The sequence below is a fragment of the Bolinopsis microptera genome, chromosome 5, assembly GCF_026151205.1.
Source record: "Bolinopsis microptera isolate Bmic1 chromosome 5, MBARI_Bmic_1.0, whole genome shotgun sequence".
NCBI lineage: Eukaryota > Metazoa > Ctenophora > Tentaculata > Lobata > Bolinopsidae > Bolinopsis > Bolinopsis microptera.
Window position 1 is genome coordinate 20578828 of NC_087076.1, and position 25758 is coordinate 20604585.

Here is a 25758-nt window from a genome sequence, read left to right on the forward strand (position 1 = left end):
CTCTCTCTCTCTCTCTCTCTCTCCCTCTCTCTCTCTCTCTCTCTCTCTCTCTCTCTCTCTCTCTCTCTCTCTCTCTCTCTCTCTCTCTCTCTCTCTCTCTCTCTCTCTCTCTCTCTCTCTCTCTCTCTCTCTCTCTCTCTCTCTCTCTCTCTCTCTCTCTCTCTCTCTCTCTCTCTCTCTCTCTCTCTCTCTCTCTCTCTCTCTCTCTCTCTCTCTCTCTCTCTCTCCATCTCTCTGCCTATCTCGATCCAACCGTTGGATCTAACCGTTGAATCTAACATCTAACCGTTGGATCTAACCGTTCTTTCTAACCGTTGGATCTAACCGTTGGATCTAACCGTACGATCTAACCGTACGATTTAACCGTCCCATCTAACCGTCCGATCTAACCGTTCGATCCAACCGTACGATCCAACCGTTCGATCAAACGGTTTATATCAAAGCAATACTTATATGTATTGCGCGAAAGTCATAGCAGTGTCTAAACATAAGGTTAATATACGTGTCAGCGCTGTGTGACGAGGTTTGGTTTGATCTAAACTGGACGCGCGCAGTTCGATCTAATTAGATCGAACAAATGGTTCGATCTGATTTACATCTTGGTGACAGTTACTCTGCCGCGCCGCGCACTCAACTATGCTTCTCGCAACGACATCGTCAATTAATAATTATTTGTAATATCTGAAATGTTTGTGCAATTCCGACACCAATTACATAAGACTAAGAGTAAGTTATCCAAGCCAAGGGTTGCGTAACTTCTTGGTCTTCCAGTACATAAATACTATCACACGAAAACCGACCAATTACAAATCAATGTCCCCGTTCAGTTAACCGCTGGTTTTGTAGCGCGATGCGTTACTGCGCGATGCGTTACTGGGCTTCTCTGGCTAGATCGGCGAGATGCGCTACTGTGCCGCGCCGAGCTGCCATGAATTGACATCGTCAATTAACCGCTGGTTTAAGTCAAGGCCAAACTATAAACCCTAAACGTTTGTAATTTATAAACCACACCAGGCCTGATGTGGTTCACGAAGCAGTTTGGGACGTATTCCCTGATGACGGTGTTTGGAGTGGAGAAGGTGATGATTGCCTATTTCCGTGACAAAGTCCACTACTCCAAACAGACTGCGTACATTACGAGTGTTCTGGTGTGGTGTCTGGTCGCTGTTATTGTGGCACTTCCCATTGGTGAGCTTTGACCAGGATTTGTATTGCAAATTTATTCCGATTCGAGAATCACGTAATTATTGTCTTCAGCTTCGCTGATATCATGTTTCCATGACGGTGAGTATATTCGTCTTTGATCTTGTAATATCTTCTTTATTCAGTGGCTGGATGTAATTACCAAGGAAGTGAGTCAGGGCTGATAGAGTTCTCAGGAGACTGGTATCTCCTCAACATTCCAGTATCCTACTTCGAGTGGACCTACACCATCCTCCCCATCCTTTACTATCTCCTAGCCTGGGCTACCACCATCAAAATCCTCATCAAGTTCACCCACCAACTAACGGAAAGACAGGAAAATGTTTTGGTTGCCGTACCACTACGAAGAGAAACACGAATACAGCAGAATCACAATCCTCGGGCACTGTTGTACTTGATTAACTTTATCGTGACGTTCACACCTTGGATTGTTCTAGTGGGGTTCAGGATGATAGACTTGTTCGAGTGGAAGCATGCAGTTTTGGCAAGAACAGCGCCAGAGAGCTTGACTTTTACGGCGGGAATACTTTTGTTGACTTTGAATGCTATTTTTAATCCTATCATATATTTCATTGGGCGATAAAATTACGATGGTAATACATTAATACCTCGTTATTATATAGCGCGGACCACGTTGTCAAATTAAATGGGACAGATATCTGGGATAGAGTTCACAACTCAGTAGTCTGTACAGTGTACATAGTAGCTATAGATTAAGAATTGTAAACAAGATTCATTTGTTACAGTGCACAGTGGAGTTCCCACCTACGAGTGAAAACTGAGAGGTGGCGCGCCTGATGATAAGGTATGATAATGTCAGCCTTGCGGCGCGGCTGACATTAGCTTTCATTACGTTTGAATTATCGCATATACTCTGCATACACCGCGCCACCTTTCAGGCGCGCCACCTCTCAGTTTTCACTTGTAGGTGGGAACTCCACTGTAATGACTACTGCTGCAGTGGACACAGCTGACTCGACACAGCATCTTGTTCTGTTCATTACGATGATTTCAGGAAGCATCTATTACTATACTGGTATACTCTATTGCATAGTTTCCTTCAAAGAGTTAAAAATTTTTTGTATTGTTCATTTTAATAATTTAACCTAAACAGTAGACAATGAAATTAGGGTAATCTTTGATGAAAAATTTTGTTATAATATTATGATGATTTGGTCCCTATATGTCACTTTTATTAATCTATGTTGTTTTGTTTTCAATAATTTTCTTAACATTGCAAATGGCAACCCGATACTATTAGCTTATATTATTAGGCCGGCCGGTTTAATCATAAAGTGTCTTAATGAATTTATATATCTGGTATTTCCAATTGTGAAGTTCTACTGCGCTTCTCTTGAAAACGATATATCGTGTATATATACACAATATATGAAACTAGGGAAATCTGAATGAGATAATATCAACTATAAGAAATACACCAGAACATAATAAACACATTTATCTAAGATTTAACTAAAACGTTTGTTCCTCTTGTTGATCATTATTGGCTCCCATAAAATTAAAAGCCGCCTCAAGAATAATTTAAACATTTAATTTTTATTCTGAGAAATTGAAACCATAATTGAGATCATCAGCTTTTTGGGGTTCTTGTAGAAAATGGTTCCAAGTACATAGCTACTTTCATGGTTTGGTGTCCGATCTAAATTGTGATGCCACAAAAATGAACAAATTCGTTCATCTTATATATCGAATTCTTAGATTAGACAAAATACCATAATTGAAATGGAATGCTTTAATTGGATTAGCAAACAAACAGATGAACTTGGGATTAAAATTCAAGAGCAGCTTCAAACTTAAAGAAAATCTAAAATTTAAAAGTGATAGCTTTGAATATCAAATAGTAATCAGGCAATAATTTTGAAAAATGACTCATTCAACGCTCTTAAAAATATATATAATAGTTCTAGATACCGGTGGGGAAGTGAACCATATTTACTTTGGTACGTGACAGTGAATCTGGGTCCTGATTGGACAATGCTGAGAACTAGTTGGGTTACCTCACCACCAACATCCAGATCTGAAGGTCCGGCCAAATCGTCTTTTGTGTGCGATTTTAAAAGATTGATCGCAATTAATTAATATTCACAAATAACAAGCAGATAACAAATCTTTCAACTCATAAAACTTAAATTTCAAAGTGTCTACATAGCTAACGTAGCATGTTCTACAGTCCACGCCCATGTTGCACATCAAGGGCTTATTCGTGGATTAAAAAGTACGTTTCTTAACAATTTTACGATACCGTAGAAACTGAATCTCAATGTTCATGACATTATTACTGATCGTAAAATGAGTATTTCTTAACGATGAAATTTTAGTTATTTGAGAATTGGGCAACTCTCTGCAGTTTTTTATTGAACTCCATGATGTGATGGTTTTCACTGTGTCACGTGACTAAATATTAAACGGTCTTTATTACGTTACAGTCACGTGACACGACAGATCCGATAAGCTTTTTATTAGAACCATAACTTGGAGAGTTGTGTCTGATTTATATCTCTAGACTTGAAATGAGGAATTGTTGAGGGTCGATCCCAAAGATTTGTATCCTCATCACCTGAGATTAAAATATAGTAACTACGTAGGTTTATCTTATAAACAATAAAAACATGAGCAGTAATGCAAAACTACCACATACACATATGTCGAGGATTAAAGATTTCAAGCTAAATTTGTTTATGTATATTGTATGTGCTCCCTCTATGTCCAACGTACGAACCTCTTTGGAGAGAGTGATTTGCGTTTTTTAGGTGTTGAGAGTCTTCCGATAATGTTTTCAACTTGACCCATTCTCCTTATCTTTACTGATATCTGATAAGGCGTCAGACCTGAAATAACCAAATTCATTCAAATAAAGAGTCTGCGAAATCTTGCGAAATATGTATATTATATTATGATGATTATGTTAAAATTTGAAAGGATCTTTACATTTAGGGAAGTTCTTCCTGATTCGATAAAGATTTAACGTCTGAACGATAACACTATTTTTTAAACGACTAAATAAAATGAATAAACTGTACTAAGGACCTCTGTTTGAGTGTTCTGAAGGGACTTGCTGAGGAGAAACCTCTTTGTACTCGATACCAGGCCGTTTTCCTTTGCATACATTCCCATTCTTCTTCGGATAGTTCTTCTTGACCGTGAGAGGAAGTTCAGGAGAGTTTCCCTGTGGTGCATAACACGCATACTTGTTGAACCTGGAAACCACTCCATTGGGTTGCTGCTGTGAGTTCATAAACTTATCAAAACTAGGATCATTGCTGGTCCTAATCTGCTCCATTAAAATGCTGTACGCATCAGAGGACCGCATGGTTCTGACGTTTTCCCCGATGGGCTCGATGTTGGGGAGCGGTTCCACAAGGACAGGACGGTGACGTCTGAAGCGGCCAGGAGCCACCCAGGGCGGAAAGAGAGGAGCTCCCTCTGTCTGGGAGAAGGAGTCTGTGGGTTTCTTGTTGACGATCTGATATCCCTGGAAAGGGACGGACGGCTCAAAGGGGGAGTATAGGGAGTTGTTAGCCGGGTACTGAGTCTGACATGTCCTCTGCTCGATAGTGGGCGCTACCCGAGTGTTATCCTCGTTGCTGAGAGTGCGAGGGGATGGTCTGGATACTTTTCTAGCGCTCAAGAGTGGTTCTACCAGCACTGAACTGAGTGGGGAGTTTGTGTAGTCGAGGAAGGGACTGTAGGGCGGGAACATGTCCGTTTGGATGGCTATATCCACCACGTTGTCTTGTCTCTGCACGATGAAGACTAGGACGGGAGTTGAGACCTCTATAGCAGAACAGTGTTTGCTGTGGTTAGGGAACTGGGTCTGGACCGTGCGTTGCTCCACAGGAATCCTCACAATCTCCTGACCTGACTCGTTACGCTCTACTATCGGGAAGGTGCTCTGCATTGACAGACGTCTACCATCCATCCAGGGAGACAGAGGGTTATTCTCAAAACAGTTCATTCTACTGGAGTCCTTCTGTTGATCTTCAAAAGGAGCAGAGGAGCTGGGAGGCTCCAGATACTGATCGTATATAGAATGCTGGGGACTCCACGAGTTTGACTGCTCGTCAATAGCCCAGGAGGAGCTCTGAAATTGTTCGAAACTCTCGTGCTGGCGTCTCCACTGGTTCCACTCAGGGTTTTCCTTGGGAGTGAGGTCGTCAGGTTTGGAACTGAAGAGGACGGTGGGAGGTTTAAATGTGTCCACAGACTCTGAACTGTCGTGGTAGTTCATCCTAACGTAACTTGGTTTCGGTTTAACAAGGTGTTCGTTCGAACTAAGAGGAGCCTTGATGAAGTCATTCAGCGAGGTGTTCGCAAACAAAGAATCATTCCGTGGAAAGGGTTCCATGTAGGTGGGTTCCTGCGTCGGGAATACAGTTTGTTCATCAGCTAGCATCTCATCAAACAACCTCTCTGCAACCGACATGTCTCCTTTTTGACGGGACGCGGAGGTGGGTCGTCTTTCATCTGACTTGTAACCTCCACTCCCTTTACCACTCTCCTTAAAATCTTCTGAGGTCTCGTCAACTACCCTTATCTTCTCATCGCTTCCTCGACGTGTTTCAGAGAAAGCATCTATGTACAAGGGAGCTCGTCTGTGCTCGAAGTCTGAGGTGGAAGTAGCAGGTAGGTCAGATTGGAAATGGTTGGCTGTGCTAGTCTTCACAATGTTCGGCTTGATGTTAAACCGTTCCAGAGAATTCCGTATCCTTATGGGGCTAATACGACTAAAGTCAGAAGTAGGAGGGACATCCTGTGGGACACTGACACTCTGGCTCGGTTCAATGCTAGCCACGACCTTCTTCATTAGGGTCGCATTTTCAGATACGTTATTTTCAGATACGTTATCAAAACTTTTATCCGTGTTCACAAGCAAATCAGAATTATCAGCCTGCATTCCAGGACTTTTTATCAAAGTATCTGCAATATCGGGTTGTAGTGCTGACTCCGAAGAAAACACTCCATCCTTAGAAACTCCTTCATTTCCTCCTTGTTCTAATTCTTCCACTTTAACGGTGGGAAGTTCAAACTCCTCAGGGGGTTTTGTTTCTCCTACAACAGCAAGTCCTTGATTATATATCTCTTGGTCACTCATTGGAAACAGTGTGCGTAGGACAGACATTTTGGTAGCTTCTTCATCGGGGCTTTCAGCTTGGGGCTTGTTTTTATTGTTTTCTTCAGCTGATTTCAAGGATTTTTCAAAAGCTTTGCTTTCCTTGAACCTTTCCAACACGATATTGAACACATTAGCTTGAGGGTCTGGGATGTCCTTGATTGTGGAGGCAAACAGTTTGTACATGGTCTCAGTATCATCAAGTGTCTGTATGTTTCCTGCCTCGATAAGTCTGTCTATCTGAGCAGTCAGGCCTCGGTTTTCCTCCGCCTCTTCATCTGACTCATCAGCCTTGTTCACAGTCGGTGTGATTTTAGACCAGGCTGATTTAGGAGGGGAGAAAGGTGTGTTCAACTTTGCTGCACTATCGAACTCTGATTCCTCCATGACGTCGAGAGAGGTTCTCCCTCGGGGATGAGATGCAGACATCCGGGCCCGACCTTGCATTCTCCTGCCGTATACGTACTTCAGCGTCTTCTTAGCGTTGGTTTGTTGTACCGAGGTTTTTGGTTTGATGTACAGGAGGGTTCCTTCTACGGGCTCCTCTTTTATCACGGAGATATCCTCAAAATCAACAGGTTCCTCTTTCACTGCCACTAAAGGTTGCACCTCTATCTGCTTTAACTTTTTGACACGTTTTCTGAATATCTCCACCATCAGCATCTGATCAGGCTCTAACTGCTCTTGCTTTATTTTTAATGTTTCTGGCTGGACAATAGTTTCAGGTGCTGTGTCAGATGATTCCTTTAAATCGGGTTTATTGACTTTCGGCGAATCGGTGGCAGGAATAATTGGAGACGAATTGGTTTCAGCATATGTTTCATCGACAGGCTCTGTTTTAATCGCAAATGGAATGCATGGCTTTTTATGTTTTTTCGTCTTTTGCTTCCTCGCCTCTTCCTCAATGTGGGATGTCGGATGAACGATGTCCTCGGTCGCTGTATCAGTATTTTCATCAGATCTACTGACTTTAAATGGTATATTAAGCGATACAGAAGACAAATTGATTTCAGATGATGTCTCATCGACAGGCTCATGTTTTATGGAAAAAGGAATGCACGGCCTTTTATGTTTCTTCTTTTTCCGCTTTCTGGATTCTTCTTCGCTGATGGGCGATGGTTCCTCAGTATTTGGAATATTAGGTGTGATATTTTCACTATTTTGTGAAGGAGGATGGATTGATGTGGATAGCTCAGCTGGACGCGTCAATGCACCCCTCTGTTGAAAGCAAGGAGCTGATGAGTATTGTTCAGAATCAGTGCTTAATATTGGTTCAGGGTGATTTCTGACACAGTCAGATTCGGAGCATTCTACAGGCTCTGATTTAATAAGAGCGTTGTGGTGATCACAATCCATCATTTCTCGTTTCACGGCCAGAAGGGGGTTTGGATTGACTGACATGTCCTCATAATCCATCGGCTCTGGTTTGATCGTCGGAGCCATATAAGGGTTTCTGTTGACTTGATCTTGATTACTAAAAGTAGGATAATTAATCTCTTGCTCAAAGCACCGAGGATTGCTTGTTAAATCCTGAGATATGGAGGTGGATTGCTGCGAAGAACACGAAGACGGAGGTCGAGAGTAAGAGTCGAGTCTGGCCACCCTTTGAGAGACTGAGTATGGTCGTGATTTCCCGTGCGAGGTACCAGACTGAAACTGAGTCATGAATTCTTGGAGCTTCTCCTCCTGCAGGGTAGCATCGGGACTTGTACTTCTACACTTTTTTCTGGCGGCCCATCTGGCAGCTCGATTACTGTCGGGAGGATACCTTTTTCTCAGAAACTCCTGGATGTTGTGACTTATCCGGATCTTCGGCACAAGAACCACAAGACTTTGCATTTTCTTTCTCTTGCGTTGGTACATGGGACGATGTTCTCGCGTTGAACTGGTGCTCTGCTCTCTCATGTGGAACTCATCCATATCCTCACACTGCTCTTGTCTCAAACTTTCAAAATATCTCTTAGCTCGTGCCAGCAGGCCCGGATCCTTCATGTCTGTCTCCCCATAGTGCGGGTCAAAGTGGGGTGCATCAAACTCTCTAGTATCATTCCCCTCTGCAAAGAACGAGTACAGTCCATACTGATAGCTGGTTAGATCGACAGTCTTGTTCAAGTTCCTGGCTACTTTAGAAGGATTGAACCTGCCAACAGGTCGAGATGAGGTCTGGGTCTCAGGGAGAGTGGTTGAGGTAGCAGGGGGGTGAACACGTGAACATTGTTCAGGACTACAAGGTTCAGGCTTTATCACTATCGGAGGAGGAGCGTCAACTATCTCTTCTTTAATGTTTACTCCTGAAAAGAGCAAAATTTCAGTTTCAAATTGAATATCTGAATATCTACAGATATCTGCAATCTCGTACTTAATTCAAAATGAGATAATTGGTTCGCACGGCCGTGACAACACAATCGACAATAGAATGACACACCATTTATTTTTCTCTCGCGATCAGACGGTATCCTCTAATACGAAATAAACTTCGGAACAGGTTTTCCGACGACTTCAGTTCAACTGCAGTATATTATATGACTTCAGTTCAACAGCTGCAGTATATTATATGACTTCAGTTCAACTGCAGTATATTATCATGATTATAATATGACAGCGAAAGTTTCACTTACCAAAGTTTTCAGGGCATGTTTCCATCTTCTGAGTCAAATCTTTCACGCCATATTTCCCTTGCTGAAGTAGGCATGTCAGTGAATCACTAAGTATATTATTATTAATTGAATGACATAATTTCCACCGATACGGTAACATTATTCTATACGATATTGTGATCTAATAGGCAAGGTTAACTTTAACCCTTTCCAAATATACAGAATTATCCGTATGTAACCAAGCCAAATATACAGAATTATCCGTACGTAACCAAGGAGACTTAATCTAACAGGGCACATGCCCGCAGCTTCATATTTATAACTCTGCTTATAATTTACATTATAGTCAGTCACTCCAGTGATTCCGGTGTACAGTTTACTTGACTAAATGATAAAACAAGTGCATGACAGAGAAATCAGCAACCGGATTTGCCATGAAGCAGATTAATAATTGGAGTAGAATTCTAAGACGCGCAATGCGCGCGTCATTTTTTGATCAACAAAGTTCAAGCCGTGGCCTATCTAGCAAGGAAAAATGTTCTTAAAACTAGCAATAGGAGAGAAAATGCGCTTGCAGGAGTTAACTTAATAACATTTCTAGGGCCTTCTGGACAGAATACCACGTTGACCGATGACACATTATACCAATTATACAGAAGTCAGTAACATACACGAACAATCTGCTGAAAAAACCATTATAACAGTAAATGGGATAAATCACTTAAACAAAAGATCATTCAAAGCAGTCCCGCTGCTACGAGCTACGAAAATAAACAAAATAAATCTGAGACATCAATCGAAATAGATTCTACAAACACAACCTCAAAACGTCATTAAAAATCCATAAAAAACGAATAAAATTAAGTTAAAACAACAAACAAGGCCCTACTAAACAACAAACTCGAAAATCTAGAAAATTCTAAAGTGTTAACAGCAGAATGAACAGAGATAAGAAGGTACTCGTTTGATTTGACACGTGACACTTCAACAGAGCAACACATAAACCCGCTAAAGTAGAGCCTGAAGGTAAAAAACACCTCTTATTGATGACTTAATTAAGGAGAGATACACCAAAACCGTTTTTGCTCCGAACATCGATTTTATTTTATATTATTTTTAAATAGACAAAAAGAATAAGATTGTACACCTTCAAAAAAATTTTAAAATATTCCCTCATCGAGAAAAAAAATATTTTTCTTTTTCGAAAATTTTTAAAATTTGGAGAAGTCTGTCACTGTAATACCTATAGTTCGGTCATTTAAAAAGTTTTTTGGCTGATTTTTTTACTGAACATTACTTACACTCCGTACTAGAAGCCATTGAAAGGATTATATAATTGAACAATAAATGACCAAGTTACAGACCGAACAAGGTGAAAAAAGAAAAATTGGGATTTTTGCCTACCACCAAAAATTCTTGTGAGTGTAGTTGATGATCATGGCAAGCTTTTTGGAACCGGATTTCTCTCAATTTTGAGTTTTAAGCTATGCTATGTGGCCTCAAACGACTTGGTGGTGAAATGTACAACTTTGGTGGTAGGCAAAAATCCCAATTTTTCTTTTTTCACCTTGTTCGGTCTGTAACTTGGTCATTTATTGTTCAATTATATAATCCTTTCAATGGCTTCTAGTACGGAGTGTTAGTAATGTTCAGTAAAAAAATCAGCCAAAAAACTTTTTAAATGGCCGAACTATCGGTATTACAGTGACAGACTTCTCCAAATTTTAAAAATTTTCGAAAAAGAAAAATATTTTTTTTTCTCGATGAGGGAATATTTTTAAAAATTTTTGAAGGTGTACAATCTTATTCCTTTTGTCTATTTAAAAATAATATAAAATAAAATCGATGTTCGGAGCAAAAACGGTTTTGGTGTATCTCCCCTTAAGTTGGTTTATTAAAGGATGAGGGGACCTTAGAAAAAGTTTTTTTCTCGTGCAAATCATATTATTACATTAATCGTAAAAACCACTTTAGTGAAATCCGCAAAGTTGTATTTCATTCGCGCGCCGAGATATCCAGCCAAAACAATTTGAACCTGTGACGTCAATTATGTGAGTTGCTCTGATCCGCGCATATAGAAATACAGGTAAAATGAGCGTGCGGGCTGACTAAATTACTAATTAAGAATACATAAACAATTTACAATACTAACAAGCCTATAGCCAATGGAGAGGAGACTTTTTATGACCGGTTGAAAAAAGAATTATCACCCTACGATAACCATGAGCCGAGATACACCTGAAATAAGATTGAAGTCACACAGAAAGGCATGTAAATTATGTATATTTATAGCTCCCAACGTAACACCTAGCAACTCCCTGTATCGTACCACAGTTGATATATCAACATGTCATATCAACACAACACGGTCCTAATAAAAACGGATCGGGTAGGTATGAAATGCATGTCTTCATTCCAGTTGGACAAGCACCAAGCACCAAGCTTTTAAGTTCTAACTCACTATGTGACACTATTTATAACGTAAGCAAGATTTGCAACTATTACACCAAGCAATATTATACCAAGCATAGCAGACGAACACATCCACATTCGTTACGCTTTACACTCAAGTCACAGCAAACTAAAACGGTAAATTATAAATGAGTGTACAACTAAAGGCCGGTACACGCGCAGTGCCAAACCGCACGTGCGCACTCAGATAGGACTAGAGGCGCCAAGGGCCAGCTAGTAAAATGTATTCTACTACATCATACATTCAATCGATTTTTAGATCTTCTGTTGCGGCGCTTTGCTGTCTTAAAAGTTTGTTCATTTGAAAGCTTTTTCACTATAAATATAAAGAGTGTCTTTATACATCATTCTACATACAACATTCTTTGGGATACTGGAGCTGAACGGACTGGGTAAAGGACGGCGCTTCAGACTACCACAGTGTGTGGTGAGAGTTATCCGCAGAATGTACCCCAGCAAGTCAGGCAAATATGTCGGATTTAAATCACTAAACGAACAAGTTTCGGAAAAGCTAAACATATATTAAGTGGGTCGGTCAACATATCTTCTATTTCATATGTAGTGCTCTGCCAATTGCAACACTTGATTTGATTGTGCTCTGCCGATTGCAACACTTGATTTTATATTGTTCGTCGCACATTTCATATGAAAATACATTCCTTTATTCTTGTATAAAGAAATATGCCGATTTTTAATTGTGTCCATATCGGGTTTCAAACAAGTCAAAACAAAATAGCAGTTTGTGGTTTAGTTAGCGGATGCTACTTATCTTAGCTATTTATAAATAGAAATACCTACTACAACTACAAGAAAGCCTTTCTGAGTTACATTTAACTATTAAAGAGAATTATTCGTAACTTAGACTAATTCAGTGCAACCAAAGATACCGCTCTCGCAAACGCCAAAGGTAACACGACGCAAGTAAAACAGAACAGGACAAATGGTTGACACGAGCGAAGGGTGTGCGCGCACGCACGTTGGTCTTACACATAATTGACGTCACAGCCCAAAATTGCTATCAGCCAATAGGAGCGCGGCGTGATATTGCACGAATTATCGATTTCACAGTCCGGCGTATTTTTTGATTCTACACACTTTCACAGGACTTAAACGCGAATATTTGAAAGTAAATTCTAAGGTCCCCTCATCCTTTAACAAGTTTTTAACCTTCAATTTAACACATGTAATGTCACGTGTGATCTTTACAAACCAAGATATTTTCCTATTTGCAAACATTTTTCAATCGCTGTCATAGCTGCTACCATCAGAGTCTGAGTCCGTATCAGCAGCCACTTCGCCCGAGTTGGGTGGAGCAGGCTGGTCAGGATTATCTAGATATATCGGGTCTAAACCTTCCATTCTCATTTTTGAATGCAGAGCCGCGGGAGGTATTCCCATGTGCACCATCTTGAAATATTTTGCATACCGTGGATCTTTGCTGACTGGTGTGTATTCTGAAATGGGAGAGATACTGAAGGTCACTAACTTAAATAAGCGGGAAAATTAAGCAAGTCAGTGATAAAAGGACGTCAAATCCTTTTGATATTTTCCCAGTACAACATAAAGTGTTACGCACATATCTACCATACACGATATAGGGTTAGGGTTATATATACATGGTCCAGTTAGGAACTTCTCAGTCAGATAGCACCAATACCCAATTAGTTACATAGTTAGTTAAATAGTTACAAGAAACAAGTAGACCTGAATAATGTATACCTGGAGCTGGTTCAGAAGCAGCAGCAGCAGTAGCAGCGGGCTGCTCATTCTCTTCCTCTATCTTATCAGCAGGTACAACAGGAGCTGACTGTACCGTCTGTTCAACTGGGACTGCTGTGTTGTTATCCTTGCTAACAGCTTCCTCTAGCTTGACCCCCTCAAGTTCAGGAATGGAGGCTAGTTTAGCCTCTAATAACAGGAGGGTTGTTTGGATTTGTTGGGTACGGCGGTCTACCTCTGCTAGTTTACTCTCAGCTTGACACGCGAATCTGTTCAAATGTCCTGTCATCTGGGGGAGTCTCTAGGTTAATATTTAGTGAATTTAGTGAATTTATGTTTATATTCAGCACAGAATGAAATGGAAAACTTTAGCAATACGACGTATCTATAATACACTGTTTAAAACATGAAACTACAATATCCAACCTGTATAATGAAATGGTTGATATAAGCAAGTGTTCGTTTGTGCTGTAAAGGTTCTAGAAGCTTCAAGTCCAGACTCTGCCCCACAAGTGGGACTCCATCTGCGTCCATTACCTTGGCCACGTGTTCTGGACCACGTGTTTTGAGGAAACTTCACATTCTACCTAGTACCTATAAGTACCGCTCAAGTTATAGTTTTATCCTTATAAAAGCCTGATTGTCATGTGATCCGAGCATTACAAGTTTCACGTCAAGTTTCAATTTAGAATTAATGTACTAGATCAAACTCAAAATATGTTCCTTTTCTTATACTTTGGTGTCTAATTTAATGAATATGCAAACAGTAGCGATATTGACAGTTAGCAGTTGATACTGGGTGATACAGTGAAAATAACAAGTTTTATGAACTCCTCATAATTTTAAACAAGACAACAAAACTATCGATAAACCAAGGACTTCGACTAATCACAGTTTTCATAAATTAATATATCATACAAAGTTGGGTGGGATTGTCCGCTTAAAAACGCTAACTCCATCACTGAGAAGGAGCGAGAAGGGACAGACTAGCGATACACTGGTTGATATTCGCCTCCTCCTGTTCAGCGGAGATACTAGCGATAACCTCCTTCTCCAGCCAAGCCACGATGTGGTTCCTGATGAAGGCCTTCTTGGTGTTCTCTAACTCAACCTGGTAGTCCAAACGCTTCTTTACTTCAGTGTGGACGGTCTTTATTCGGCGTCTGTATTCCGCTTCGATCTCTATTTGGACCAGTTCACGTTTGATGTCGAAGATGTCGCCGGCCAGCTGGAGACTTTCGATAGCAGCCTTTTCTTCGGCAATGGCTTCTTCGTAGGCAGCAATCTGAACCTGTTTACCTGACAAGTTTATCACGTTAGAACTTTAACAGAAAACACTGCAGATATTCATGGAACTCCGGGTAACAATGTGACTGGCAATAAAATTAGATTAATATAATACAATTATAGGCATCATGTAGCCTCCAGGCTCGACAAACCCCGACAAACCCCGACAAACCCCGACATATCCTTCAACAAACCCCGACAGACCCCGACAAACCCCGACAGACCCTGACAAACCCCGACAGACCCCGACAAACCCTGACAAACCCCGACATATCCCGACAAACCCTGACAAACCCCGACAAACCCCGACAAACCCTGACATATCCCGACAAACCCTGACAAACCCCGACAGACCCCGACAAACCCTGACAAACCCCGACAAATCCCGACAAACCCTGACAAACCCCGACAAACCCCGACAAACCCTGACAGACCCTGACAAACCCCGACAGACCCCGACAGACCCCGACTATCCCGACAAACCCTGACAAACCCCGACAAACCCCGACATATCCCGACAAACCCCGACATACCCCGACAAACCCTGACAAACCCCGACAAAACCCCGACGTGTCGAGATGTGTCGTATCATGTCGGGCCCACCGGCTACATGATGCCTAATTATATAATTAATATTTGCAATTTCAAATAGATAATGGATTATTGAAGGTGTGCACTGCAAATATCTCTTCTCCACCCCCGATCCCGACCAACTGATTTATCTCGAATGTTTTAACAAAAGATCTTTTCTTCCTAAAAACATTCCCAGAAAGTTTATTGTCATTATCAGATGACAAGTCGATAATGTAGCGACTTATAACTTGAGAAAATAGCAGTTTAGATAATTACATATTTTGCAGGCATTTTAGCTTTTAAATAAACACTTGTGTTGGCCGTTGGGATCTAATGTTACAAAGTTTAAAACACTGAATACAATTGCATCATTATGTTCAATTATGCTCATGAAGTTATTTATTGTGTAATGTAACATAATGTAAGTTACGATGTTGAACAATCTAACCTGAGAATACCTAATCTCTAAAGGCTTACAATTTGGCAATTTGTTCAGCTTGATTGCGGTGTTTTTTGTCTCCGCATTTTCCGCACATAAAACAATTTAAGCAGGTGTGGAATAACACTATTTGCAAAATAGTGAGTTGCCTCTGATCAATATCCGGTACAATACATCGTGTCGGCATAATTAACATTATTTTTCATGAAAATATAGTTTTATCATAACTGGAATGAAAAACCAATATTGATCCTTAGTAGTGATTACTCAAGGCGCTCGAGTGAAAAAGTCGCTTCGGGTTATATATAATATATAAATAAATAAATAAATAAATTCTAACATTTATTACACGCTTCGACATTAAAATATACCCAACAAAGATGTACATTAAAGTCATTCAAGCGAGACTTAGTGTTGAAATAGCAAGATTATGGACTTTTTAAACAGTTCAGATTTTATGAACAAATATTTGTATGAAGTTACCAAAATTATGCACTTTCATATCAGTTCAGACATTATGGACAAATATTAGAAATATTATCAAAAGCTAGTTGGAAATAAAACGTCTTTAGGGCATTTTTAAAACATTCTACAGATGATAATGATCTCACTGAGTAGGGTAATTCATTCCAAATTTTTGGTCCACAAAACATAAATGCAGCATCTGTTCGTCTGAAATGAGGAGCAGGAGGAACTTTCAACAAATAAAAGTCATCATCTAGTCTGGAACTTTGTCTTCGTACTTCCCTTAGATTGACGTGTCCTTGTAAGTACTGAGGGGCTATGTTATTAAGACACTTGAAGACCAGAAGTGATATTTTGAACTTAATTCTGAACCGAACAGGCAGAAAGTGGAGCTTTTTGAGGTAAGGCATGATAGGTTCACGTATCTTTTTTCCGTAAAGACCAAAGATAAATCTAGCAGCATTGTTCTGTATCTTTTGTAGCTTATGAAGATTCTTTTCTGTTATTCCATAATAGACTGAGTTGCAGTAGTCTATGAAACAGAGGATATTGGAGTGAACTAACTGAACTTTTAGGTCATGGGAAAGCTTCGAACCGATTCTTGCTAAGTCCCTTTGATTCAAATAACATACTTTGGAGACAGCATTTATTTGAGAGTCCAGATTCATTTGGTGATCGAAAAGGAATCCCAGGTTCTTGGCTTTGCTAACAGGGCAGATTGAGAGGTCTCCTAAATCCATTGTCTGGATTGGGCTGACATATGGTCCTATATCAATGAACTCTGTTTTTTCGTCATTCAGTTTTAGGAAGTTAACTGTCATCCATTGCTTTATCTCCAGAAAGCAATTTTTCACAGCTGTTAAATCAGGATTAGAACTGTGAACATCAAAAGTAAAGTACACCTGTGTGTCATCTGCATACAAATGTATCGAGAAACCATATTTTGTGACAATTTCTTCAAGATCTCTGGTATACAATATGAACAGTAGCGGTCCTAAAATGGATCCTTGAGGTACACCAATATCCAGATAGCCTTCAGAAGATGTGGCTTTTTTTACTTTAACCTTGAATGTGCGATTATTAAGGTAACATTGTAACCAGCTGAGTGCTAGTTCTGTAATACCATACGCATTCTTGAGTTTCGTAAGAATGAGGTTATGGTTTATGGTGTCGAAAGCAGCTGATAGATCTAAGAGTAGAAGCACAACATTCGATTTGCTGTCAATCATCATTAGAATATCATTATGTATTTTGGTAACTGCAGTTTCACAACTATGGAATTTTCTATAGCCTGATTGATATGGGGAAAACAGGTTGTTGACATCAGCATATTCATTTAATTGGCAATGAACTACTTTTTCTAGTATTTTGGACAGATAAGTGAGATTGCTAATCGGTCGATAGTTTTTCAGCTCATCAACATCTAAGGTAGGTTTCTTGAGTCCAGGCCTAATAGATGCTTCTTTTAGGGCAGAGGGAAACTTTCCGACTCTTAGTGATTCATTCACGATGTAATGGATGATTGGGAGAAGCTCGGGTAAGCAGTTCTTGAAGAGCCACATTGGTATGACATCGAGTACGCTTGATTTATTGGGAAGACTCTTAATTAAGGTTTCAAGGTCTGATAATGAGACTTCCTTAAACTGATTAAGTCTACACTTTGCATTATCTATCGAAGTAGAGTCCTTGGTACCTTGACCGTTTAGGGAAGTGTTTTGAATTTCCTTCTCAATATTAGAGTAAATGGTCTTTACTTTTTGATCGAAGAAAGTCTTGAGTTTGGCAGCCACTTCGATATCTTCACCATTTGGTAATTTGTTGGAGCCATATTCCTTATCTAAAAGTTTATTTATGACTTTATAGGTCCCTTTCGAGTCTCCTTTGCAAGAACTGAGCTGTTTATCATAGTAGCCATCCCTAGCTCGATTGATAGTGATTTCTGCGTCAACACATTTTTCAAAATGAGTAGTTTTAAACTCATCATTCTCTGGATACTTTTTGGCTTTTCGTTTTGCCCTTCTCCTCTCTCTGACAGCAATTTGACATTTATTATCCCAAAAATCAGACTTTTCAGCAGTAAATCGTTTCGTAATAAGTGGGGCATGTTTGTCTAGCACCTGTTCAAGGACATTTTGATAAAGGTTCACAGCCTCGTCTAAGGATTGATATTCAGAAAGGTTAAGCTCTGAACAAAACAGATCTTCCCTGAACTTATCGATGTCAATTTTGCTTAGCTCTCTGACATCTTTTTCTTCATATGTACGAGCTTTATGAAGATCGAATGTGACTGGGACCTGAAAACTTACTAGATAGTGATCAGAGCTGGTTCCAGTGCTTGTCTCTACCATCATATCTGTTACAGACAATGAGTCACTTACACAGCCTAGAGTAAATAACAAGTCCAGTGTCCCGCCGGAGATGTGAGTAGGAGAGTCGACATGCTGAAGGAAGCCTTTGCTCTCACAAAGAGCAATAAAGTTCTGGGCAACATTATTGTATATGTCTTCAACATGGAAATTAAAGTCACCACAAATAATTGGAGATCCAGTTTTAAGCAGAAGATTGTCCAGGTATCCATCAAAGTCATCCATAAACTTAGATATTTTTGTTTCATCATATTTCACTTTGGCCTGAGTGCTGCGATAAACTACACATAGCCTGATAATCTCACCAGCAGTTTTAATGACACATTCAAGTACTTCAAAAGATGAATATTTAGTAACGTCATTGCGTACAGGCGATATCATTTTGGGGTTGAAGAGAAAACCAACACCACCTCCCCTACCTCTTCGAGGGGCACTGATAATATCGAACCCAAAATCACGGATTTCGGCAAACTTTGCCCGATCATTAGTTTTTAGCCAAGTTTCCGTGATACAACAGATAGAAATCGAGTTATCTTTAAGCATTTCTAGTACGCCACAAGTTTTGTTGCATAGAGACCTTGCGTTGAAACAACCAATAGAAAGCTGTGATTTCTGTCGATTAGCACCTAATTTCACATTACGTTTTTTGAAATAAAGTCAGTGTTAGCAGCAATACGTTTAGTTTCTCTTACCAACACAGGACAATCGAAAGCTGCCGCATTATGTGTTCTTGAATTCTCGGCATCATTAGTGTGTGTTGAAGCCAAACATCGAGCACAGGCATGTTTGTCCTTCTTCTGCTTAAATTGGCATGCTGAAGACCGGTGACTTCCCATACATACATATAAATAGGTTATATTACACGTCTTACACATAACAATCATATTGTATTGATTTGAACTTGTTAACTTCAACAACCTTTTCTTGTCACCAGACCGGTTTAAAAGTAAAGAATATAGGAAATATAGAAGAATATATATATAGAAGAAAATGTCCCGGAAATGAAGGAGCTGATAAAAATGGACTCGACGAACGTTATTTTATCTAAAATATCAACGTGTTACTTAAAACCACAATTAACATGTTGTTTTACATCTCTATATTATATTGTGTAGAATAGATTTTTAACTACATTAAGGCCAATAAATTTGGTTCACAATAAATTTGGTTACTAAAATGTTGGTTACTATCATTTTAGTCACATTTTTCGACTTATCGAGACCATTTTCCATTCCATTTAAATCAAATAAATTAGATTTTTCCATTGTTTAGCTAGTTTTTTCTCGATTTCGCACATAAAGTCATACTTTAAAGTTTAACGTCAGGCATTTTGATTAAATGATTTGTTGCAATTTGCCAGGAAAAGGAAGTAAGAGAATGTGAAAGCATAAAAGCAGTGGATTACACGTGTAATAGTCAAAGTAGTTCAGCAGTAAGAACAGTGATATCATTATATTAATTATAAACAATGTAAGCTCAATAATATTCATGTCATATATGCTCTACTGAAATTTTGGTCTGCGTTTAAATTAGTCGCCGAAAAATTTAGTCTCAATAAATTTGGTTTACAACAATTTTAGTCAAAATGTTGACTAAATTTATGGTAGACTAAATTTGTCGTTCTTAAGGTATTAACCTTTTAGTTAGCTAAGCTGATAAGGAGTTAAATGGTATACTTTTAACGTACACAGGAATACAAAATTGAAGTTGAACTATTTGTGATTGAAAACCACTCAATAAAATCACACAAGAGCTTTGGCTCGGACAAATACCTTTTCAGGGATATCTCGCAGATCTTGATATTATGCTACAATTACCATACTCCCACCCACTTAAACTAGACACTTCTCCTTACCTTCACTCATTGTAGTCTCTATGCTTGCAGTGTATTTGTCGAGTCCATCAATCACCATAGGTCCTATCTTCTTGCCTAAACCGTAGGTGCACGTAAACAGAATTGCTCCAGCCAAGACCTGAGTATATGTTTTAAAGTTAGCATTTGAACGTAAATTCAAATAAATTCGACATTATAATTTGCATTCAATGAAAAGGTTTAGACCAACCACGTGCTTTAAATCTACAAGGTTTTTCCTCTATACCAAGTTAACTAAAGTCGTGTTTAACCAAATTTAAACGAATTAAACGAAGCTTAGTTACACACATCCATGCAAGATTTTACAAGCTATTTCTATGTTACTTACGTCGGCATCAAGAACAATCATTTCCTTGCTGACAGCTGTAGCGAGGAGGGAGCCTCCAAGTACTGCTGCTCCAGTTTGTCCAGTTGAGAGGGGATTCTTACTTGCTTTTACCTCAGCAACATCTGAAACAAAAATAAATGTCAAATATCAGAACATTTAACCGTGAAATACATCTCGTGGTATATGTAATAAAGCGATCACAAAACAAACCATGTTTATTGTTTAAGGTACCAAGATATCCAAAGTATAATATTCAACTGCTAGATCAATAATTGTTGATCTAGCAGTATCAATTTATCAAATAAAATGAAGCAAAAAATGGAAATACATGGCGTATGACTGTTTAAAGGTTTGCAATAATTAATACCGATGTGTTAGTAGAACTAAAGTCTGAGTTAAAAGTTAAAGGGTTAAAAAGTTCAAAAACACATACCTGAAGAAAATCTGTTGGTGATAGAGACCAGAGGGAGCTTGGAGCTCTGACGAGCAAGCAGGCAAGTTCTACTGAGCATCCTAAAAAGCACAAGTTGCATAAAGTGATGTTTAAGTAATACACATTACAAGAGCTGCACCTGTCGTAAGGTATGCTCAACAGAATACAGTGGCACAATAGATGGATTAATATCATGTCTCATGCTAATGTCAGCTTCATCTACAATATCAAAAATAGATCAGAGGACCTACTTTCTTATTACAATAGAGCACATATAATCACACATGCCGTTTTATAATACCCCCTCTTGATCTTGACAAGATAAAGTCTGCCTGCTGACACAGAAAGCTATTCACGTGCAAATATTATTGGAGCAACGCATTTTGATCTGTTCTGTTGTTATTGCATTGAATTATTTGTGGTATATTTTAATCGGCTTTATCTTATTACAGATTTATTAGCCTCCAGTCTCAACCCTGTAACTATAGGCTTTCTAGTCACTTATAAGAATTGAACAACCCTTGGACTGGAGTCTGTGTCTATTAGTACAAAATCTGTTACTATAAAATCAAAGGTTGAAGAAGACTGTTACAGATTCTTTGCCAAAATGACAAAAAATAAAATTGATGGCTAGCTACACACCAACAATAAGCCTGATGACTGAAAGTGAGTATTGAGGAATCTTGGAGTTAGATTCTCAGCCGATTTATTTAATTTTAGTTTTTAAAGGTGACTGATATAACTCATGAACTAAATATTCATCGCAAAGACATGTGATGAACACTATTCTCGTCACGTTCCTTACATTCTGAAACCGTAATTTTTGTGGCAACCAGATTGCTATTGCGCAGGGAATGTACAGCAAATAATCTTAGGTGGCCTAGTGATTAGAGCATCCGCCTTCTGCGCAGAAGGTCCAGGGTTCGAATCCCAGTGTCATCTAGTCTATGGAATAGCTAAGGATTCATTGGATATATGCCATCTCCTTGGTCGACTGATAGGGAACTTGATTGAGGGTTAAATGAGGAGGGGTACCTGTTAAAAGTTAAAGAAAATTCCTAGGATACCCCGGCCCCCTCAGTACATACTGTAAACATAGCACTATTAACTATTAACTTCCTACACGCTTCCTACAAACTCCTAATAAGTAGCCATCCACTTTAACGCCCATACACAAATCTAGATAATGCATTCATAACATTGCATTGAAAAGATAATGCAGTTGGGAGGGCAACTGCGATGATTCCAGGGCAAGCTTGCATCCTCTGAAGATACTTTTACATGTTTTTGCAATAATGAATTGATTCATATGCCGCAAAAAACGACTTCAGGTCTGGAGTTTTAGATTATTATTAAATCTAATATAGCTAATAAATAAAATTATTATTAACCGTCTCCTTCATTTGGGCAAATAACGTACTCTGTAAAATTATATACACAAATTCATGTCTGTGTATATAATTAAATGTCTCGAGTTTTTAAAAGCCTTGGATTGCAAGATCTCATTTTCAAGATATTAAAATGTAGACTAAAAGTAGCAATCGTTTTGTGAACCAGAGGCGGATATTGAGGGCGTCCAGGCGTCCGTGGACGCCCTAGAATTATTATCTGGTTAGTGGTTACTGGTGCTTGAAAATAGAAATAGTAATAGTATTTGGAAATATCTAATTGGGATATAAAGCTTTTTTATTCTACTCAAACGTTTGAATGTGAGCGCACGCATGATCTTTGTGAAATCATGTTGTAGGGTGTCCAATCCTTGTTTTGACGACTCTGCCACACAGTTGTAACACACAGTTAATTGCTAACGGCTACAAAGCACATCATCGCATCAACAAACTGTTAATTTATACAACCAGTGTGTCCAGGACACTGCAATTTTAAATATCTGCTAAGTTTCTGTCTTTGTTTCCTGTCAATGAAACAAGAAATTTTCAATTTCAATGTCGCCTATTACACATTACATACAGGCCCTGTGTGTAACTGTAATGTGTAAAACGTGTGGGCTTGTGCTAGTATATGCATGGTAATTTCTAGCTTCGGTGTAATTATCGTAATCTTGCCTTGTACGTTATAATAATTTAATTAATTAATTAACTTTCTGCCGTGGTATGTTTGCAGTCATCGGCGAATAGCCATCGGCAGTTGGGGGAGAAGGGCCGCCCCCAAGCCCCCTGAATCGATCAGACACCCGACACAACGGCCAGCCAGCTCCCACGAGCCGCCTCTGTTGTAAACAAATTTGATTCTATTCCTAGCAGATTCAAGAATTCGGCCACCAGGTCAGTAGGTAAGCTGAAAGGCTATTCACATGACTGTCTCTAATTTGTCACAATCTTCATTTATCTTTGCCCCGGAACAATGACCTGTTGACATTGTGTTTGTATTATAGTGTAGTATTATAATGTAATATGGTTTTGTTTGGCTTCCACCTTCGATCTTTTTTTTTTCTTAGGTTGCTCAGCTTGTGATTTTTATATTAACGTTAAATTTTCTATCATTTGTAAGAATTACTGTTGTTTCTAACCATGTACCTTTTGTTGTAGGCTAGAGATGTAATTTCATTACGATGACATCACCTACTTGATGCCGTTTCATTGCTTATTCGATTTAACAACAAATTGTAGTACAGTACAGCATAATGCAAGGTGTACTAGTGGTTTAGTTAGAGCTTCCGCCTTCTATGCAGAAGGTCCAGAGTTCGGATCCCAGTCTTAACAGTACACAGTAGCTAAGGATTTATAGGATCCATGCGAGATAACACATTTGTGCAATAGCTTTAAGCTCCTAGGCCTAGTATAGGTAGCCTCAGCCAATATACAAATGGTTATAAACGGGTACAATCGTAATATCCTACGAAGTCAGCATGCTATATTAAGTCGCAAAACTCGTTTAATATCTTGACGATATTTAAAATATATGGTTTTAGGTTTAGGCGCGGCGCACCGCTTATATGTTATTATAGCTTCTTCATTTTCTGTTTTCAGCGCTGTGTTGCTACACGCTGTATAGCATGTGGGTCAAGCGCGGTGCCGCGCCTAAGCAGCAAAAGAGTTATAATTTATTTATTTTAAAATTTATTTTTGTATCGCAAAAATGATGTAAAGTTTTTAATATAACGTAGAATTAAAGCTATTTCCGTACAGCCTAAGTATGCTCGTTAGAAAAACTATGAACATGCAAGCTTTCTTAAAAAATTTTGTTAGTCGGCTGACATCTTGGGTTGTACTGGATGTAACATGTTTATTATCGGATGTCTACGTATATTTATTATGATATAATTATTCATTGTAATGGCAATAAAATTTAAATTTTGTTTTACTAAAAATTTTGTTTTACTAAGATTGCGGGTTATGAATAAAAAGGGGCTCTACTAAAACATCAATAATCCTTTTAAAATACATTATATTAAATCTGAGAAATTTTCCCAATTGAACAATCAAACAAAATGATAAATGTAAATCTTCATAAGGAGAAGGAATACAAAGTTTTAAGGAATACAAGTTTAAATTTTTACGTTTATTACAGATTAAACATATCATAGATAACCATAAAAGCCGCGCGTCGGCTGATTGCCTCATTTTGGAAAAATAATAATTTTAATCGACAGAAGCTGATAAAGATTGAAGAATAAAAGCTTAAAAAGCTTCGCTTGCGCCATTGACAAGATCAAGAACTCGAGTGCCAAGTTATTTTATAGTTGATGGTCATTGGTCATCAGATTATAAATTATAGGTCATATTTCAATTTTCCTTTTAATAATTGATAATATTAATCACGGTGCGACCATTTAGTCAAACTAAAATGTTGAGGCAATCAGCTTTTACAGTTCAATAATTGGTTCAAATCATTTTTAAATCAATATCGGAACGAATAATTATTTCAAAGTTGATTAAAATTAATAAATATGGACCATTTGCAGCAGTTAGCAGCAGTTAGCAGCAGTTTCTTTGTACATTAGTCTCCCTGTGTTCAAAGCGCGCGTCAGTTGTTCTTATTCCAAATCTCAAACCACATATGCGCGACGCGCATGTTTTTACCAAACAGTAGTACAAAAATCGAGCGCTTCATCAATATACGTCAAGTATTTTCTATAATGTTTATAGGATCGTGTCGACTGTGAATATCTCCGAACTACAACTAATGTTACTGGACAGTGTCTAAAAGAAATGGTGTTTAAGTACAAGTCAACAGTGTAGGCCATGTATGAGCAGCATCACGCTGTGTGCCTTGATAAGCGTAGTTTGATATATATAATAGTTTAGAAATAATTCAATCGATATGATAATCAAATGAGTATGACGTAGAAATGTCAATACGAAATGTACCCTCATATAGAATATTATCATATGATAGAATATTATCACCACTTGCACTCTGACTCTTGTTACCACTGTTTCGTTGATTTCATGAGGCTTGAAAAGTAGTAGTGCAGTAAAAATAGCAGAATTAGATATAAATTTGGAGCCAGTTCTTTAAACTGGCTTACTTATACTACTTAAAGGGTGTTTATAAATTTTATTTAGTTTTCTTTGGATACTTTGGATACTTTGGAGAGATTCGTAGATTCCTCTACTGGGTCATCGAATAGTTCGACCGCCCTTGCAGCATCGCTGCTGCCTTATTCATACTCCAGTCCAGCAAAGAATTTCCATTAGGGCAGCTGTAATTGCTCACATTAACTGAGCTTAGTTTAATTGAAAATTAGACATGACAAGTTCATTTTACCCATGTAAATGCAAAATTTGAATAATAATTTTCTTTTTCATGAGGCTTAATAACACTACACGATGTTATCAGATTAGTTTGAATTAGTATCATACAGTTCAGTACTATGACTCACATTATACTTCTATGTAGTTTCATCACTCA

General features: G+C 38.7%; 4 protein-coding genes across 4 annotated transcripts in view; 1 reads left to right on the forward strand and 3 right to left on the reverse strand.

Moving 5' to 3' along the window:
• The window catches only part of LOC134814771 (putative RNA-binding protein 15B), a 49363-nt gene that overhangs the window by 13400 nt on the left and 10205 nt on the right, over nt 1-25758 (forward strand). The gene's annotated exons all lie outside the window — the stretch shown is intronic.
• LOC134815291 (uncharacterized) lies at nt 2608-9027 on the reverse strand. Its single transcript, XM_063823805.1, has 4 exons — nt 8953-9027; nt 4252-8625; nt 3944-4052; nt 2608-3781 (listed from the first exon to the last, which is right to left on the reverse strand). The coding sequence occupies exons 1-4, from the start codon at nt 8975-8977 to the stop codon at nt 3778-3780; spliced, it is 4512 nt and encodes a 1503-aa protein (XP_063679875.1). The 5' UTR covers nt 8978-9027; the 3' UTR covers nt 2608-3777.
• Nucleotides 12569-13719, reverse strand: LOC134814783 (WASH complex subunit 3-like). The gene is made up of 3 exons (XM_063823012.1): nt 13549-13719; nt 13123-13411; nt 12569-12857 (listed from the first exon to the last, which is right to left on the reverse strand). Exons 1-3 carry the CDS (start codon nt 13654-13656, stop codon nt 12643-12645), a joined length of 612 nt encoding a protein of 203 aa, XP_063679082.1. The 5' UTR covers nt 13657-13719; the 3' UTR covers nt 12569-12642.
• LOC134814782 (ATP synthase F(0) complex subunit B1, mitochondrial-like) lies at nt 14081-20966 on the reverse strand. Its single transcript, XM_063823010.1, has 4 exons — nt 20887-20966; nt 20454-20575; nt 20108-20225; nt 14081-14421 (listed from the first exon to the last, which is right to left on the reverse strand). Exons 1-4 carry the CDS (start codon nt 20963-20965, stop codon nt 14081-14083), a joined length of 660 nt encoding a protein of 219 aa, XP_063679080.1. The 5' UTR covers nt 20966.